The 20,574-nt window shown below is 39.3% G+C and overlaps 1 protein-coding gene across 2 annotated transcripts in view; it reads right to left on the reverse strand.

Annotated features, from left to right (window-relative positions):
- The window catches only part of LMO4 (LIM domain only 4), a 36,911-nt gene that overhangs the window by 12,538 nt on the left and 3,799 nt on the right, over positions 1 to 20,574 (reverse strand). Inside the window, exons 3-5 of one of the 2 annotated variants that reach the window (XM_006760796.1) lie at positions 16,465 to 16,561; positions 15,935 to 16,090; positions 10,577 to 11,368 (exon numbers count right to left, since the gene is read on the reverse strand). In XM_006760796.1, the coding sequence (XP_006760859.1) occupies positions 11,360 to 11,368; positions 15,935 to 16,090; positions 16,465 to 16,561 (262 nt within the window). In that variant the 3' untranslated portion in view covers positions 10,577 to 11,359. Of the gene's footprint in view, positions 1 to 10,576; positions 11,369 to 15,934; positions 16,091 to 16,464; positions 16,562 to 20,574 lie in introns of those variants that run through there. The other variant, XM_015562053.1, reaches the window with a different exon arrangement.

The raw sequence follows: 20,574 nt of genomic DNA on the forward strand, positions 1-20,574 counted from the left end.
GGGTCAAATGAAATTAATGTCCCAGCCGAAGGTTTGCCTCATAGAAAATAGAAAAAATAAAAAAATAAATGCTGCAGAGATAGTGAGCCTCCTTTGATAAATGAGAGTGACTCACAATTGTGGCCATTTTTAGAAAACGTAAAGAAATATGCTAACCAACCCAGAGCTCAGCTCACATTATTTTAACGGTAGCTAATGAGATTTGATAAATCTCTATATGATGAAGAAAATAAAATGCTCTAACGACACAAACTGTCCAACTGTAGACATTTCCTTCAGTCTATTCTATAAATGAACAACAGAGGTTCACAGAGGTGAGCTACACCGCAGCGGTCACACCGTTCTGGGTCACACACAGGCTTTCAAGCCAGGCAGACCTCTGTGTCCTCAGCACATCACGCAGGCTCAGAACCCCCACTTCTTCATCTGTGACAGGGCAGCAATGCCACCTTCCTTGATGGGGAGGGAGATCACAAAAGTTAAATGAGGTACTGTACCTGGCACATAACAGCATATTTCAGACAGGCCTGGCTGCAGCAACTGTCAGCTTTACCGTATACCTAACATACAGGGCAAGTTACCCAACCTAAGTCTCAGCTTCCACCTGTCTAAAATAGATTCATAAAATAACTTTATAGGTTTTTTTGTGAGAATTAAATGAGGTATTACAAGTAAAGTACTGAGCTCAATTAACAATTGTCTAATTCAATTACTAGACAAATAACAAAAGATAATTCCTTGTCCTTCCTTGAAGAACCATGAAATGGAAATAAATGTTACTATCCTTTCAAAGGAAAGTGCATAGTCAAGAGGGCACTACAACCATTTTCCTATGTAAACAATACCTGGATCAATGTCTCCTTCCAAAGGTAATCAAACATGTGTAATGGTTACAGTGTGCTATGGCTTTAAATGTATAGTATCAGATCCATTACCTGATGGTAGACTAGTCAACCAGGGATTAGCTGTGGGAAAGCTTTCCCCTACAGGAGGCCATGGGCACTGGAGTCAGATTCACCTTTTCAAATAACTCTAGTTGAGCACATTATTTAACCTCTCTTAAGTCTCTGATACCTTGACTGCAAATGTAGAAGTAGTAATTTCTGCCTCAAAGTTGTATACTGGGGATAACAAGAAAAAATGTATGGTCCACATCATTATTTAATAAATGTGCACCCTAGCCGGTTTGGCTCAGTGGATAGAGCGTTGGCCTGTGGACTGAAGAATGCAAGGTTCAATTCCAGTCAAGGGCACATGCCCGGGTTGTGGGCTTGATCCCCAGTAGGGCACGATCCCCAGTAGGGCGCATGCAGAAGGCAGCCAATCAATGAGTCTATCTCATCATTGATGTTTCTATCTCTCTGTCCCTCTCCCTTCCTCTATGAAATCAATAAAAAAAATTTTTTTTTTTAAAGTTAAAAAATAAAATAAATGCTCATTTCTTTTCTGAGCTACCTTCTACCAGCATATGGACTGAGTTACAGAATTGCAAATTTTGTGTGACATTTACCTAACAAAAGCAGTATCACCATGCTCCCGAAAAGTACATCATTGAACATTTATATCCACACAAAAACCTGCAGATGGGTGATTAGTGCAGCTTTACTCATAATTGCAAAAACCTGGAAGAAACCAAGATGTCCTTCAATGGGTGAATGGATAAACTGTGGTACATCCAGACAATGGAATATTATTTAGTGTTAAAAAGAAATGAGCTATCAAGCCATGAAAAAGACATCGCAGAACCTTAAATGCATATTACTAAGTGAAAGAAGTCAATCTGAAAAGGCTACATGATTCCAACCACATAACATTCTGGAAAAGGAAAAACTATGGAAATAGTAAAAAGATCGGTGGTTGCCAGGGTTTGTGGGGTAGGGGAGGGTAAATTCAGAGAGCATGGAGGATTTTTAGGGCAATGAAAATCATCTGTATGATACCATAATAATGGATACATGTCATTATGCATTTGTCCAAACCCATGGAAGGTATAACACAAGGGGTAAACCTGAATGTAAATTATGGACTTGCATTAATAATAATGTACCAATATTGGCTCACTAGGTGATTATGATCTGTCAATGTAGGTTCATCAGTTATAACAAACTTGGGGATACATTTAATAATGGGGAATCTATACATGTGTGGGGGTAGGGATATATGGGAAATCTCTGTACCTTCCTCTCAATTTTGTTGTGAACCTAAACCTGCTAAAAAAAGACTTTTCACAAAATGAAAAAAAATTACATATTACATTCTAAACCAAAAATAAATTGTTATCCATTGTTTGGGGTTAATCTATATCCTCATTCCCCTCCATTAGAGACAGGCAAGAGTTAGCTATCATAATTTTCAAGTAAGTTTAAGACCTTATAACTCATCTGTAAATGAGAGAAGTTACTATACTTTCTATTGTTTCAGTGTTTACACTCCAAAAGAGTACCATCCTGAGAATTTAAAGCCCTTTTTACCTTCTAATGAAGACAATGAATGTATTGGCAAATATAGCTGTTATTAGTAAATTCCTATTTAAAAGATAGGCAAAAGGAGGTAGTGAAATTAAATGATTAGCCCATGGCTAATATTCAAATGGAAAGACAAATTTAACCACAGGTTCCATTTGACTTCCCTTCAGGACTAGAATTAAATTCAGTTTCCTAACTCCATTTGGTGCTTACTTAGCATTACCGTGCAATATGTGCTTTATTACATACTTTAAAATAGAAGGGGAAGGAATGGAGAGGCACGGGTGCCTTCATTCTCAAAAGTACAAAGCATAGAATACCAGGTAAATAAGCCATAATTAATTCGCATAGCATATCCCTTATGGCAAAAGTGAGTGCTCTCTCTCCCTTGTTTGGTGCAAACACCTGAGCTAAAAAGGTTACAAAGACACACAAGATGCCATAGATGCCCAAGGAATCAGAAAGAAAGCCCCAAATCACCTAGTCTTAGGATGGAATTGGACCACACACCTTCGGGAAGGCACGCGGTTCTAAAAATCTTTAAGAATGCAGGGAAATCAAAGACCTTTTGGTGGGAAATGGAGAGAGTAGGGGTAGTTTTATAGAACATTTAAGCAGCAACCCTGAGCAGGTTAGTAGTGTTTTGGAAAACATATTTTTTTTCACTTAGTCACCCAATTCTCATCAGGCCCAACCAACTGCCTAACCCTGTTTTGTTCTTGTTGTTTTTAATCCTCCCTGAGGATATTTTTCCCTTGACTTGTTAGTGAGAGTGGAAGGGAAAGGGAGAGACACAGAGAGAGAAACATCCATATGAGAGAGACACATGGACTGGTTGCCCCCCCCGACACATACCGAATCAGGGCCAGAGATTGAGCCTGCAACCGAGGTACATGCCCTTGACTGGGATTGAACCTGGGACACTTCAGTCTGCAGGCCAACACTCTATCCACTAAGCCAAACTGGCTAGGGCAGAACCCTCTTTTGTTTTGAAAAAATAATGTCACAAATCTGTTCAGAGCAGGATAAAATGCACAGTAATGAGTTCATTAACCTGCCATCTGCATGCAAAACAGGGGCATTCCAGAGGCAGAATCCTTTGGTGGACTGGTCGAAAATCAAATACATAAAATGTAATGCAGAGAGAATAATATTACAGCTATACCTTCACTGAGTCCACAGCACAAACTCCCTCACCCGCATCTTCTCTCCTTCTCTAAGGTTATAATGTTTGACTACAGAGGGTTAGAAAACAAATACGCAAACAAACAAAAACCTCACAATTTTTTTACACAATAAGGTACCAGATGTAGTTTTGTGAATTTCACCCATGCAGCCCTGGTGCCTCCACTCCACTCTTAGAGAACGTAAGGGTTCGATTTAACAAGCCAGAGGCAATGTTTCCACCGTGGTACCCTGAGCTTCATCAAGAACATTGGAGTCTGCTTTTGCTCTGTTGCAATTTTCCTTTCCCCTCAGTTCTCCCTGACACACCTGTGAAGTGTCACCAAAGGCTGTATCATATCAACTTTTAAAAACTGCCAACACTGCTAATGTCTGAAACCTCCTGATGTCACAGCCTTGCAGCCCACAAAAGCATAGCTTGAGTTTTACCACGCGCAGTAACAGCATCCTGTGTGGGTCGGGCAAAGGGTCTTGTTGACAGGAGTGAAATAAGACAAACAAAACCATGTAGATGGGGTGTGTGGCCAGGGTGTTTGGGGAGCGCATACAATCTCAACAAGAGACTGCAGCCCTTTAATCCTTCCTAGAAGAGCAAATTATGTAGGCAGTTGTTCCTTCCATTCTCCCTACTCACTTGTTCTCATGATAGAAATATCTCCATAGCTTAGAATTTTAAAATATTTTATTTTCTAAATTCCATAAATATCTATTCCCACTCTAGACCCTCACCAAAAAATAAAAATAAAAATCCTGGTAAACACTATTCAGGCAGCTGCTTGAACTGTTTGTGCAGTTCTGGCTATGGATGGCCTCTGCTGAAACGTGGACTGAATGGTGGTGGTTTTTGGTCATACTATAGAGTAGTGTAACCAAGAAGTTGAGCTCCTGGGTCTGGCAGCCTCACTACCTGATACAAATCCTGCCTACCTATACAGACTTCACTTACTGATTTTATGAGCTGAGGTCACAGTATACACATAACAAATACACATTATCTCCTTCATTGTAATCAATACTTATAGTTTTGAACGCATAGGGTATAGATTGATCTATGCATATTTTCCAGGTCCTCACAACCTAAAGAGAATACTGTATATGTATAACCGTTGATATCCAATGAGAAGGGTAATATAATCTTCAGACCAGAATAAAAACATATATTGGCTAACTTAAGTCTCATTTTGCACATAGCAGAATAAAAGATTAAAAGATAGACTGCAAAGAGTCATTGGGCTGAGATATTCCATGAAATAACATACAGACATTAAGGGCTTCGATAACCAGTACTCTGGCACCAAAATCCACTGTGGTCAAGAATATAAGCCAAGAAAAAGTCATTTTTTTGCTTAACCTTTACATCAACATTAAAACAGTGTTTTATTCAATTGAGTAGAAATGTTTCCTTAACTATTTTTCTCTTTGTAATAAAGGCAGCTTGGATTCAATGGTGTGTGATAGCAATTTATTTACAAATTTGGTATCTTTTTTGGACTCCAGCAATTAATGGGAAAATAGGAAGTACAGCCAACAAAATGTTGAATATCAGCTCAGAATCATGTTTGGATGTAATTAAAGGTATAATCTGTTCCATTTGAACATTTTTGTGCTCTCCCATCTTAAAACAGCAAACATGAATATTAGTTCTTTTGTGGTATGTCTTCTTTTCACACCACACTAGAACATGTAAAAATTTCTTTGCCCTAACCGGTTTGGCTCAGTGGATAGAGCGTTGGCCTGCAGACTCAAGGGTCCCAGGTTCGATTCTGGCCAAGGGCATGTACCTTGGTTGCGGGTACATACCCAGTGGGGAGTGTGCAGGAGGCAGCTGATCGATGTTTCTAACTCTCTATCCCTCTCACTTACTCTCTGTAAAAAAATCAATAAAATATATTTTTTAAAGATTTTCTTTTAAGTTGTTGTTGTGTGTATATTACTTTGCTTATACTTATAAAAGTATGTGTTACTTTTATAGATTCAAATTCACCACAAATATTATCTACAGACTCAAATCCACAGGTCATTCAGATATTTTAAACACGTCATTTACTACTTTGTATGGGATGTATTTATCCATTTTGCTTTCTGAACTAATATGATTACTAAAGTCTTGCTCTTTTTCCTCAGCAACAACTTGTGGGCAGAGTCATGATCAATTATATTTAATTACTCGTGATGAAGTAGTTGAGAATTGTCAAAAGGAATTTCTTATAGAGCAAGGCTAAGATAGGCAGGCAGTCTGAAGAAGTTGGCATTCCAGGCTGGATAAAGATAAAGTGCAATAATTAGTTTTTTAAGGGAAGAAAAAACCAAGTTACAGCTCATAGAATAAAGTGTATCATTGTTGCAGCCTAACAATTTATAAGTCAAGTCTACGGAAATGCCCCAAATGCCAGGGTTCAAATAGCAGTTCTGGCACTGAGGGCCTTCATAACCGTGCCCAGCCACGTTGGAACCTGGGCCAAAAGGAAAGTAAGACAGATCCTGCCTTGATTTAAATTGTAAATTTTGTACATCGTGGATGTTTTTGCATTGATTCTGTTATTTTTTAAAATATTGCCTTAAAACATTATCTTGATTACTGAATTTTTGGTATCCCCTTGCATTTTGCACCCAGAGTACCCAATAACCTCACTCTAGTCCTGGCCCTGCTTACTAAGTCAGCTCCCTGAACTCTAGTGACCTCATCTGTAAAACTGAGGCAATGATAGTAATTAAGAGGATTACTGTGAGGACTCGGTGAGAAAACAAGTGTAAGAATTTCTTAATTGTAAATGTTCACATGTAAAAACATTTACAAAGCATTATAAAATTCCCAGATAAAGTTATTAGACTAAACATTGTATTCTAAGATGTAAAGCTTTTATGGAAAGTGTCAGTTCTATGACTGATAATAGAAATTGAGTCAAAGGCCTTAAAGAGATATGCAGAATTTAAGACACACCCACCTCCACCAAACCTTATTTCAATAAAAAGATATACAACAGCAGCCAAAACAAGCAATTTCCTTTCCAGTTTTCAGAATTAATCTTCACGTGTAAATTCAGTTTGTCCTCAGATTTTCTCTTTACAGTTCCCAAAAATACTCAATTCACAGAAATTGCAATATTAATTTAGGAAGAAACTCTTTAACGTTTTCCTCTTTTAAAAAATTACAGCTAAAACAACCCAGCAGAAAACCTACAAAGAATTGCACTGTTCATGAAGATGGTTTCTGAGGAAGTCGAGGATGTAAACCTTTTGATCCAGGTAGGGGGAATTTCTAGGCAGAAGGAAGGTGAAATGCCTCCTGTTCTCTGAGCTAATGATGGTTTCCAAGCTGGTTAGAATTCAGTGCTAATTGCATTTTGAAACACCACCTCTGAAATCCTTTCCTCTCTCAGGATCTTACATCAATGTTTTGCATTTTCAATAAAACCTTTGCACTTCACCTTTCTCACTGAACAAATCCTGAACTTCAGATGTGCAGGAAGAATTCAGTTCAGATCCTTTCTTTCCCCAGAAGGTTTTGATCTGGTGGCCACGAGGCTAACCTGCAGGAAAGGGTGCCCTGCCCTGTTTCTGAGGGGAGAGAGACAATTAAAATGGGTATTTCAGTGGCTCAACCCAGGCTTGACCACTCCAACAGAGAGTCATTAAACAACTTTCCAGTGTCATCCAAAGAACTTATAACAGAATCAATTGATTCTCATCCTATGCTTTATTAGTTGTGATTTAGGAGACAGAATGGCCCTGTTTACACAGCTGTAACATGTCAGGACCTGCAGCACCATTGGCTCAAAGCCTCCGAGTTGCAGTCCATTCTCCGCAGAATCAATCTGAACTCGAAAACGTTCCCTCTAGGAGACCTGCACATATCCGTCAGCACAAAGTACTTCTCACTTCTCGTGCAACTGCAAATAGTAGTCACTGGAGGTAAGTTGCAAGTTCACCTTCCAAAAATCAGCCCTGACTTGCCATTGCTCTCAGCATGTTCATGATGGAACAGAGGGCTGCAAATGCCTCTTAACTAGGTACCCAACGTGGGTGAATGTGTTCCACTTTGCTGCGAGTCAGATCTCAGGCGCGGCAAGTGGGAGGTGCTGGCTGTTTAACATGCATTCAGAGCATTGCCAATCTAAAATGGCTGCTCAGTAATACTTTAATTGCAGTTTCATGGAAACAAATTGCTCTTTAACTGCAATAAGCATTTCTGTGACTTGGCTGGACTGACAATAGGTGAGTGTTAGTAACAATGCAAGAAGTCACATCAACTTGTAAATAGTCTGTTTCCAATGGCCTCTCAAACTGAGTCAGAGGTGCGCAAGCACCTGGGATGGAATTCCCCGGTGAAGGAATCATTGGGAAAATCACTTCTCGACCTAAATACAGTTATTTAGGCCACATCATCTATAGCTCTTAGATTCACTTATATAATTTATTAGCTCTAAGAAATATTTTACATAAACATGGTGCACATTAGAATCTCCCTATATTGACATTTAAAAGTTTCATTTTAGATGGATTAGTTGTTTCAAATATCAGTGTTAATGAGGGCAAAATAGTTAATATTAAAAGGAGGACAATTTCACCGGCTTCTTTGTGGTGTTTTCTCATTCATAAATGAGAAACTTTGGGGTTTTCTCAGTCTGTATTTTATGACACTACAGTCTGTGTTAAACTACTTCCTAATAAATCACGAAGAGCTGGAAAAGAGTTTCTTGTGGCAAATGGTTTGGGTTGGAAAGGCTTCTCTCAGGCCCTGCTGCCTTTTGGGGTGTGTAAATGTAACAACGCCGGTAAAAAACATCCAACCTTTCAAAGGAGAATCTTTGTACATTAGCAAGAGTGGCAGTTTGCATAATTGGGACATGTATACATATCATAAACATTTCTTTACTCAGTTCAGCAGCGCTCAGTTACATTTGCTTTTATTTTTAATTGCCCTTGCTTGTAGGGACTGGGGGCCATCTTGCTCTGTGACATGGGTGATATTAAATAAGGCCTTTCAAAAGAACAGAGTACATCTCACTAACATCACAAATGCAGTAATGAAAGGTGAACAAGCTGGTGGATTTTTTTCTCTCTAAGCAATGTTGGGGTTGGGGGAGGAACATAATCACTGCTCACATCAGAATAAACCTGAGTGTTTTTAGTGGCTTTCTATCCACAAAGCATCCCCATTAGAGCTGGGTTTTATTGTTTGAAATGCCTCTGGTTTCAAGAAAGTGTTTTACCTAAAGCAAGACTACTACTTAAATATGTCCTATTGTATATTCATAGCTCCATTAGTCCTTCTCCAATTTAGCACATCAAAGAGAAGACTTCATCACTTGCATGTGGATTATACTAACATGAGTGACATTTGTAATCTTATAGGTCTGCAACTTAAGAAATGCTTTTAGAAGCTCGTTATTAAATACGCAGCAGTGCTTGAGGAACCAGCCGTATAATAGTTCATTTAAAGTCTTTAATAACCTTAGCCCTCCACATCACTAAATGCCACACTGTATTACTTACTGAAGTTATTAACTATCTCCTTTGAATTTCTACCCTATATGGGACGAGTGCTTATGCCAAAAAGAATAGAGCAGATGCTTGCATTCTTATTAACATTTCCCCTTTTCTATCCTGAAGAGTCCAAGTTCCCTTACAGTATCTTAAAAGAAAAATAATGTAAGAGCCAGAACTAGTTCCCAGAAATTCCCCAAGATCTAACTCAAGGAGATATTTATGTGATTTTATTCATTTTATTTTTGTCTTAAGCTCTAATGAACTATTCACTTTTACTCTCTGCCTTTAAATTCTCCTCCAAGAAGAGTGCAGTTTGAGCAAGTGACTCTTCCTCCTGGCCTGGGACCCGAAAGCAGGCAGTAAGCACGGGCCTCACCGGGAAGCGAAGCTGATTGCTGGTCGAGCTGTGCCAAAGCTCGATCTCTCTATAGAACGAACCTAGTCCTATTCTCCAGAGAGGGCCTTGGGAGCTCTTCTGGAACAAGTGAAAATAAAACAATTGCCATTTTTAGAAAGAAAATTAAAGGTAGCATTAAAACACCTGGTTTTATTAACCTGTACAGGCAGAAGTCGTAGTGAGATTTGCTCACATATTGCAAGCCTGGCAGTGCAGCCTCTTTGGTTTTCCTCCTTCCAGCCCTGGCCAGGGACCCACGGAGTCTTTGGCCTACACGCGCTCTCCTCAGGGTACCTCTGCGGGCACTGCAGAAGCCGTTGTTGGGGGATAATCTAGCGCCTAGAACTAGCAACTGAACATCTCAAGACTTCTATTAAATGAATTCCAAACCCTCCTCCAAACATTTGGAAAGGCAGAGCCTATAGAGCGTAAGAGCAAAACAAAATAAACAAAAGCACACAGCAGACCACAGGAGTCTAAAAGCACACAGGAAACGGCTGCTTCACCCGTTGAACGTAACTGTAAAGAGCACGGGGTCCCTAAGAACGAATGGAACTTCAGAATATGTACAGGTATGGTTTGGCATGCTGTTTCCGCCAAAGCTATAAACTGGCTAAGAGAACAAGATAGTTATGCCACATTCTCTAACATGTTTTTCATCAATACCCAAGGCTTTCCTACTGAGAAAAAAAAAAGAGCAAGCGAAAATAGCTTAAGAATCAAACAAATATTTATATATAAACACAAAAGATTCACTGTGATATTGGAGAAGTGTAATGAAGTGCTGTTAACAGAATATTCTGAACTTATAAGAAGGACTCCGTCAGAAACATTGCTTTGTACCCCTGCCAAAAACGGCATGATTAAGTAATTTGAAGAATACCTTATTGGCCCAGAGCTAAATAAATATACACACCACCTCTCACAACTCCTGAAATTTAAAGTGAACTTGGTATCAAATAAAAAAAAACAAAACAACCCTACCTTTTCCCAAAGTACAGAAGAGAAAAAGCAGTGTGTAAGCCCAAACTCCATCGAATATTTTTTCTTTTAAGTTTTTATTATTTAAATACACCATACTAGAGCAAATGTCTCTGAAAATATCACAAATAAAAGATTTTTTTTTTCTTCATTCAGCAAATTAGAAGTAGGGGGAAATTTCTACACAGTAGCTGCTATGAGCCTGTTTTTTTTTTCCAATTTTTTTCCATTTTTTGTTCTTTTTCTTCGCCATGGGAGTAGCAACATTAGGACGAAAACACTTACATGCATACATACATTGTATTTTACAGAGATACAATAAAAGTGTTTGTGATAGAATATCACAAAAGCCACATCTCTTTCCTTTATCTCATGTTCAGTTTTGATTGAAACACATTTCCTTACAACACTTAAATATACAAAGAGCAAATAGAATGTTGTTAAGGTAAAACACAGGGTACAAACTCTGGCCAGTGCCCTGCTAATTGTTAATGAGGGTAGAAAGCAGATTTGAATGCTTCTTTTAATTAGCTTCATTAGTCATTTCCCTCCTCCCCAGCTCCCTCCCCCACCCCCCCAAGATGTCCTCTGGTGGATCTTTTTTCATTTTCTCTACAGTCTCCCATTAGCCCAGGTTCATGGAGTCCTTAATGTTCATATTCAGTCATTTTAATACACCAATAAATGCAGGAAGGGCAATCAAGACTAAAGAAGGTGCAATGGCATGGAGCTGGCACTGGTGCTAGCTACAAAGGTGACTTGTCTACTGAAGACACATGGGATCCACCTGTGATGAACAAAATCTGAGATGAAGGCACGCATTCTGCATTACTCTGACCTTTTAGCAGACCTGCAAGAAATAAAAACGGGCATCTTAGCTAAATTTGAGAGATATTAAACTCAAACATGGCTGCTTTTGTCTTCTCTACATTCACTAATCTTCTTTTATTAGATTACTTTCCAACTGTGACTTGATGGAGGCTTTCTGCGCTACTTACTCCAACAGTGAAGAACTAAAGCATAACATTTTCTGCAGTTTTACTAGCAGAGAAAATGAGACAATAAATGGACTTTTGGAAAGTTTCTGGTGTAAAGTTCTACAATGAATTGCTTAACTCTGCAAAAAGTAAGTTTCTTTCTGAAAGGGATGAATTATAACATCTTGCCTACTAGTCATATCTCGAAGGCACACTCAGAGCCATGTCCCTCCCCAGGAAGTTTTGGGGTAATATGTTCAACTGTATAACCTTTGGCAAGTTACTCAACCTGTCTGTGCCTCAGTTTCCTTGTCTTTAAAGTGGGGATAACATGGCTGTCATAGGATTACATAATACATATGTGGAGCATTTTCAACAGTGCCTGGCCCTTAATAAAACCTAAGCAAGTGTTGGCAGTTATTATGACTATTCTGATATTCCCACATGTCACCTACTCACCTATGTCCTTCTTGACATATAGGTATGTTACCTGCATGAGTATGTTTGTGCATGTGTTTGTGTGTCTATCTGTACACACACACGCACGTACATATAAACAGATACTTTACATCTAGTATTTCCTATCTGTTGTCACTTGATACTACGTAAAATATTCTGAATATATAAATCAAACAAATGTAATGTGTTAATGATTCATGATCAGTTAAAGAATGCAGTTCAATGCAAGTCTAATTTTAAAGTCTAAGTTAGAAATGGTAATCCACACAGTCGTCAAATACAATCTGTTTGCAATTACCAAAATGAAATAATATATATTAGATTTTTATGGTTTTTAAATGACATTTTGAGCTTCGAAGTTCTCGTTTCACCCTTTCCCTAACTTACTAAAAGCCTGAAGTCTATTAGGAGCTGCAACCCCCCACTTCCAAGCTAATTAAAGTGGTGGAGGCTTAATTCCCCAGAGTGGAAGCTCAGTGTGAGCAAGGTAATTTGTCTGTCCAGAACAAAGATGCGGCAGCAGCCAGCGAGCATATTTAATAAATGAGCATCAAATGCCCTCTACGATGGACACACACTCTACACCAATTATGCGACTGCAAGGGAACTGTGCAGTGATATGTAAACTAGGACACGAGCTACATTTCCCTCCAACTAAAGCGGTGTGATGATCTCTTATGCTACTGAAAAGCAGGGAATTCTAGGTGCAACCATCACTCTTGAGAGGAAGAAAAAATTCCAGAGCAGGCAAAAATTTATTTAAAAAAAAATTAGCCACAACTTCTGATTGTATGTACATTATTCTCTAGAAGGCAATGTTCTCCTAAAGAGAGCCGAGCCTCCTCTGAATATAGGCTTCCACGTTGTAGGATCCTTGGGCACCAGTGGTCTGAGACTTTAGTCAAGAGATGGTATGATTTAAAAGCTGAATGTTATTGTTTTTCTCAGAATATACAAAAGCCAACGATGCAGAACAAGAACTAAACTGCACACCCCAGACAATGGGAACAAATTTCAGGGGAATAAAAGTTTAAAGGGACTAGATGATGGGGTCTATACTTTCCATACAATTAGCTGCCTTTAAAGAAGAAATGTACAGACAATCAACTCATTCCCTTGAAGGCAGAGGATGCTTGTGTGTATTTATTATGCATCATGCACAAAAAAGATAATTAGTTCTACAAATAGAAGGAAACCAGCCAAAATTAATGTCCAATTTTCCCTACCAAAAATATGGAGAACGAGAAAGAAAATAAAATGGAGCTACTTGTCATTTCTCCCTACTTAGCTCCCCGAGAAAAGAAACACTGAAGGCTTTGGGGAAAATGATTTTAAAGCATTCTCCAGATCCAGAAAGCAGTTTATGTTCCACCAGGAAGTGTTTTCATTACCTCTTCCCCCTTGCCCTCTCATTAATATCTCTCTGGACCACGTTCAGCTTGCCCAAAACCTTTATTTACAAAAACTACCTTGTGAATTGACTGTGCTCATGGTGAGCTGAGCACCAAGGGCAAAAATGTGAGACATTTATTCCAACAGGGAAATGTTCTTAATTAACATCACCCCTCCACCTCCCCCAAAACACAGCCTCTCACCAACATCTGACAAGAACATATCCTTAAGTTATATTTCCTTATGCCTTTTAAGAGCTATTAATTTTTGAAGGCCACCTGTCTCTTTTGGCTTCCAACATTAAGAAAATATACACTGGTAGGTTCTTATTCACTGCCTAGTATATTTTGTATTCCAAATGAACACCCTACCTCTCCTCTCACCACCACCCGGGAAAAGTTATAAAAAAAAGAACAGAACACTTAGATGAAAGGCACAATCCATGCAATTTTGTTAACACGTAAAATCAGATTTTTTTTTTCAGTGTTGCTCTGTTTCCTCCCTAACAACTCTAAATTTATATCGCCTTATACTCAGAAAGATGGTACTGAGACCCTGCTCATATTTCTTACATGTCCTCTGCACTTGGTCCCTAGCTAACACGGCCACTGCCTGCATCCTCAGTGCTCCACAGTTTGGCTGCATTTCCCATCTTGTCTCCACATCCTTCAATTCTCACCATGCACGTTGGTGAGCTGTAACAATCATTTCTAATACTTTGCTAAGGCAGGAAAGAAATGGTATAAAACCAGCAAAAAATGTTAAAAAGAGAATTTGGGGGGAAACTAAGCTTTTATATTGGAAGGGGTGGGAAAGTGATCAAACATTTTATTCCTAGCTCGTTTTCCTTTGAGCTACCAAGTATAACTAACTACAAATGTCTCTGCCTCCAAACTGAAATGGGGATCTCTACATATTTATGCGACCCATTCATTGTTCTCAACTCTACCCTGTAGATTCATTTCATTACATAAAAATCTGTATGTGTTTACATGTACAGCAGCTTGAAATGCCTCATCAATGGTGACTGGTTAATTTGCAATAAAATATTTGACTTCTATTTTAAAAATGGTCTTCTATGTAGCTTCCCCTTGTTCATAAATTACATATAGTACATGTATTGTGATGTAATTAACATGTAGTTATAAAGAAATAAAAAATACGTTTAAAATTATCCCATAAACTTGAGTAAGGGAAAACGATAAATATGAGCATTAAAAATATGGTAGTGTGATTTTAAATCGTTAAAAGTTTACAAATATTAGTCATTTTCCCCACAGGAAGCATTGAAACAAAATGTATTACAGAAGACAAAGCAGCTTAATATTTTTTTCCGAAACTTCTGAAGCTTGCTAAATTCCTATTTGCAGATAAATGTTGTTTTTTTGTGATCCTTACAACAGACATTAATGAAGTTCCTATTGTAAATCCATAAAGAATTACCAAGTGAAGTGTGCACTTTTTGTTTCAATGCAATAACTCAGTGCTGTGTGATTGCCTGGGTTAATGATGAAAAAGTCAAACATACTATCAGAGCTGATGGAAAAATCTATCACCAATCTGAAATTAAAATTCATCTGTGGTCAATAAGATTTAATATCCATGCAAGTGGCGCTGTAAAGAGTAAATGAATCAATGTCATCAATACATAATCAGTATGAAATATGATGTGAATAAAATTATGCGCACGAGTCATACATTTCACTCTTTTCTGGGCCAGTGTGGAATGAACAGTCTCTTAACTGAAGGTTGACAGTAATTGTTACAAATTAGGCACAGCAGTTATCAAAATGCACTCACTTGCATAGCTATAGGACTTATTAAGGAGATTAAAATAGATCTAAAACTATCCAGTACTGGGGGTGCTGAACAACTGTTGATCACTAATTTTCCCTCTGAAGTGCCTTCTAATACCACATGACTTGTGCACTTGTATAATTTCCTCATTTCTAACACTGGTCCAAAAACTTTCCAGTTGCAGATCAAGAATTGAGATACATAATCTTTAATGGAGCTATCAGTGGCCCAAATTGACAGGAAAGAGCTAGAACTTTGTTTTAAAAGTCACGGCTTATTCAAATTTTACTGGACTGCCAATCAACAAAAATGCTCTCCTCTGGAATTACAGAATGCTTTGTAAAACTGCTTTTCTAAAGCATCAGTGTCCGGATTGCTATTACCAATACTGAAACCACTCTTGCCTGACAAAGACGATTCCCTTTCCTACCATAATGTTCTAATTTTCCTCCCACAATAACCTATTCACATCCATTGTGCTTCTGAATATCAAAATTATCAAATGGGATAAAAAACTGGTAATACAGAAGTTTTTGCTTTGTTCAACTCTGCATATGATAATCCTACATCAGCACAGCTACAAACTAAGTCAGGGTTTTTTCTAACTAGAAGAGATTCACAATTTAATCAGCTCTCCTATTTCTGAACCCTGTATGGATGAGTAGTCTACATTTCTTTAAAAGGGCATGCAAAGATACAAGCACCCAGGAAAACTCCACCGCTCAGTGCAAAAACGGTTGAGCCTCCCAACTTGCTCTAATAAAGCTTATTAGTAACTGTGGGGTCTTTACCTTCTGGTCTGGCAGTAGTGGATTGCTCTGAAGTGAATTCAAATGGCCATTGATGAGAGCTGTAGGTCTATCATGTTCACAAAATAAACTGCCATTGATGTAGTGAAACCGATCTCCCGGGACCAGGCGATTCCGGCAGGTAGAGCATGTAAAACACTGGAAGGGAAAAAGCAAGCCCACTGAAAACAAGTACAAATTAAGTCTTTTTTTGGTCACAAGTTTATAAACTGTTTTTAAGCGGGTATCTGTCAAGTACAGAGCTACTTAGGGTTTAGTGTTTTCCTTCCTTCGAGGTGATTGCAAAATGCAATATATTGGATCTGCACAAAGTGGGAAACAGACAAACGTGTGCTTGTGGGGGGTGGGGGGCTGGAAGGGGGACGTGCCGGGTGGGTGGGTAATAATCACGGCCAATCCAGTCTCAGTGGATTCCTTTAGTGTTGGCAGTTTGAGAAAACACAGTTCCTACTATGGAGAAACGCCTTGCCTCCGGTAGAGGATTCTTTTTAAAAGAGAGGGGCAAATGCTACCTTAAGATGATACACATTGCCTTGGGCCCTCATGACGAGTTCGCTCGCAGGAATCGACTGTCCACAAGCGCTGCAAGCACCGCTATTCCCAAATAACCTGAAACAAAGATGACGGGGGACACCGATGAACACTCCCAAATCAAAGAAAAAGAAAGAAGCAATCCCCTGGCCTCTGGCCCTCCCTTTGGAATGCATCTGACAGAGGCTGAAAGCTTAGGCGCAGGCTGGCGCTTTATGAGTGATTTACATAACCTGGGGAAAACCCTTTTTTGGGGTCACAACTAACTTCTGCCTACCGCAGAGGAAGAGGATGCCCCGGATTTAATCAAAATATTGACTTACATCTCTAGCAAATACTAAACAATTCTGTCCTACACATTTTATCAGATTACTGGGTTCATCATAAAAAAAAAAGATACAATTCATGACTGGAGTTTAAATGCATTGTGTCCTTGAAATTATATGAAGAACTCTTTTGTACTTTAATCATATCTTGAGATATGAGTCATCAAAAGGGTTAAGAGGATTTGATTGTATATCTAAGAAGACATCATGCTCAGTGTATTGAAACTCCCGTAAACCTCCATCGGTGCAGACTTTCCATTAGAAACTCTCTGCTATCCAGGTTGATATATAATGTGTATGGGTTAACCTTTTCAATCATGGTGTCAACACTTAAGATTTGCCTCTGCTCATCTCTTTCATCCTAACCTTCTCTCTCTCTTGATAATGAAATGCTTGCTCCAACTTCCCTCTATCTGCTCCTGAGTCCACAATTTAGATTACTTCATCTCTGCTAGCAACAAACTGAATGAAATTTCGATTTGAGCAGAAAGTAATTTACCGGGATCTGGACCCATTTGTCATCATATCTCTCTGGGTGTTTGCTGTATCACTGCAGTTTTCCTATGCAATCAAATGAGACCACAACATCTGCCATGGGGGGAGGAGGGGGAGAAGGAGAAGGCTGCAGAGGAGGGGAAAGCTCTAGGAAGTGTGGTGCACTGAAGAAAAAAATATATACATAATTCCTTATATCCTTCCACAGGCGCAACAAAATATTTTAATGAATACCGAACTTTGGCTTTTATGGAATCTGTAGACTCAAACTGGGAAAGCTTTATTTGCTTTCGGGCTTCCATCTTTAATATCCACAAATATTTATTAAACAGACCAGAATGATTTCACATTGAAAGGTGATATCAGAACAAGCAAGCAGAGTCAGAGAGGCACTTTCAACACTGAAAAACAAAGTAATAGGACTTACAAATTAACATACTGGTGCCGTAATAAATATTAATATTTACATTTCCTCCTTGTTCAAATAAAGTCATAAAATGCAGTTTGTGTCAAACCAGGAGACATGTTCCTATAGAACACCCCATAATCTGAATGATTGCGGCATGCCTCTATATAAAAATAATTGCTTTGAGTTTTCAGGATCTGGTCTTGCAGAAGAGGCTTGTCATGTTCAAACTACTAATTTGCTGTCGCCACTTTATTGAAAATAGCCTGTAAGTTGTTATTAAATGTATCGACTGAACGACAGGGAGAGTAGTAAAACTGCCCCTTAAGATGGCTTTTAATAGGAAGCCCGAGAAACAAATTTTGCAGCAGCATCGATTTGAAGAGTTCAATCAAAACTCCATTTCAAAACTAATTAGTCTGAGATCCAGGACACATTGACACGTTCTTGCAGAATCAGAACAGTTACGGAGAGAAAGCTGAAATAATACACTGTCAGGACCTCTAGCCGTAGGACCACACAGTGTGGGAGCTCAGGGCCGCTGGCCTGCCAGCTCCTGGTGCTGGACCACTTCAGGAGCACTGATGAGGACCTCCTGGTGCCTCACATCCAGCATCCAGCGAGCAGGGCTGTCAGTGCCGCAGCAGGGGGCTTCTCGGAAAGGCGGGGTGACCAGAGAATTAGTATGGCTATGGAAAAAGAGTTTCTGGTCAACAGCAGGGCTATTCCAATCCCCAAGAGGGGTACCAAGTTCAAATAATTGGGGTAAAAATAAAGTTAAAAACCTGTCAATGTGGCCAAATACATGCTGAGGATAAAGGGGGAGGGAGGTATGTGTAGAGAATAGGTGTGGGGAACAGAATCTTGCCAGAGCTAAGGACCAAATATTCTCTTACAGCAACCCAGAAGTATTTTAATGGATAGGAGTCTGTAATTATGGCTGCCACTACCAACAGGTACACACAGTGACACGCCATCTCAAAAATACCCTTTCACAGTATCGATCTGATTACCCAGCCAAAAGTATTCATTTATTTAACAATTCACCCCAAGTAAAGTCAGCTGTATGTCTTCAACATCTAAGTGTATTTTAATAATCAGGGTAGCCGTATGTAATCCGAAAGCTTTTTATATAGCTTATTTTCTCCAACGCCACTTAAGTAACCTTTCAGGGAACATTCAGCCACAAAATCAGGGGATTCCTAAAGAGTTAAAAATTACAGTTTCAAAGTTTGAAAATGACCAAGATCCACCTAAGACTGATGTGCTATTGGATATTATTAATGGAGTTTAAGATCTTTCCATGTCTACAGCTTCAAGGCTGCCTCAGAGCAGAACAACTTACATACATGTCTATACACATTTTAATCCCCTTCACCAGAGGCGAAGGCTACCATTAGAATTCAACCCTTTTTCTGAAAAGTTGTTTCTTTTTCTTCCTCTATAGCAACGTTTCTGTGCACTAGAGAGTTAATTATCTAACCAGGGGGACTGTCCAGGACAGTGTTTGATTTAAAAGACTCGAGGCTTTAGGTGCTCAATTAAGTAGCTATCGGTCTCAGACTGGACTATAATGGGCTCTTTTCTCTTTAACTCAAGCAACGGGGAGATATACCCCAGGTCAGGCTAATTAAAGCCAGGGGAGTCTTTAATTGTGATGACAGAATCGGTTTCAGTTTCCTTTCTTTGGGTCCTCAGTCCGAGAAGGTCGTTAATATTTCAGCATTTGGGCAATGCAATCAATCACAAACATCAAGAGGTTCCTTATATGGGAAAAAGGGAAAAGAAGGGAAGAAATCCCACCAAACCTCTGCACTTTCAAGGTGCTTTGCTCCTCCAGGAAGAGCACAGTGTAGTGAGTACTGCTTGCCGGCTCAGCTTCAACTCTCCTTTGCTGACTTAAGGGGAGAGCAAGTCGTATTTTTAGTTTAGTAATAATGCTTAGCATCTTTCTGTAACTTCAATGACCAATAGGTGGGCCTATTTTCTACCGCGTTATTACTTCAAGCAAAATGCTGGCAATATGGAGCAGTACTGGCTGTGTTTTTCAAACTGCTTCAGGCAAGGAGAGGTGTGTTTCTAAGAGTGTAGCTGAAAGGTATACATTTGTACCTCCAAGTAAATATCAGCAACCTATCTGAGGAGAAAAATGCACATCCACAGCTGCTGATCCAGAAGCAATTGGTTTTCCAGCAGGTTCCTATATGTAATCTACATTCTGCACCAGCTATATTAAATGTAACAAAGAAATGCAACCCAGAAATTATGCCTGGAGCCAAGTCCATTAAAGGTACTTTGGAATAACTAGAGACCAAGCACCTTAAAAGCACCAGAAGCTATTGATACTTAAGAGGGGGGCTGTGAATAATCGCAACCGCTGCATTAGAGAGGGGAGGGAGAGGGGGAAAAAAAATCAGCCAAATTACGCTTGGTTAATTCAGAGTAACAGATCTGCCCCCAAGTGAATTGGAGGCCTTGAATTAATTCTGTTATGACAAATCAAGATAAACGTTCCCCCTAAATTGCATGCGATTTAATTAATTTTTGAGATCCTGGGTTTTTTTTTTCTCTCCCTCCTAGCTAATAGTTCACATGCTCCTGTGCTGTCATTGTGCTTGAGTGGGCAGACTTCAAAGTGATATTAAATAACCAACTATTAGATTTACCTAGCACGTCCTATTGGAAAAGTGCCATTTAATTACCTAGCCTGTTCAATTAAAGGGACAGCATTCTCTGAATATAGCAGCTTGCTGTTGATTACCAGGGAAATGAACTCGCTGTCTGGCGGCGCCTCCGAGCCTCACGCGACCCCCTCCCAAAACACACCCTCCACCGCCAACCACCACCGAGCCCCCTCCCGCCGG

The sequence above is a fragment of the Myotis davidii genome, unplaced genomic scaffold (assembly GCF_000327345.1).
Source record: "Myotis davidii unplaced genomic scaffold, ASM32734v1 scaffold156, whole genome shotgun sequence".
NCBI lineage: Eukaryota > Metazoa > Chordata > Mammalia > Chiroptera > Vespertilionidae > Myotis > Myotis davidii.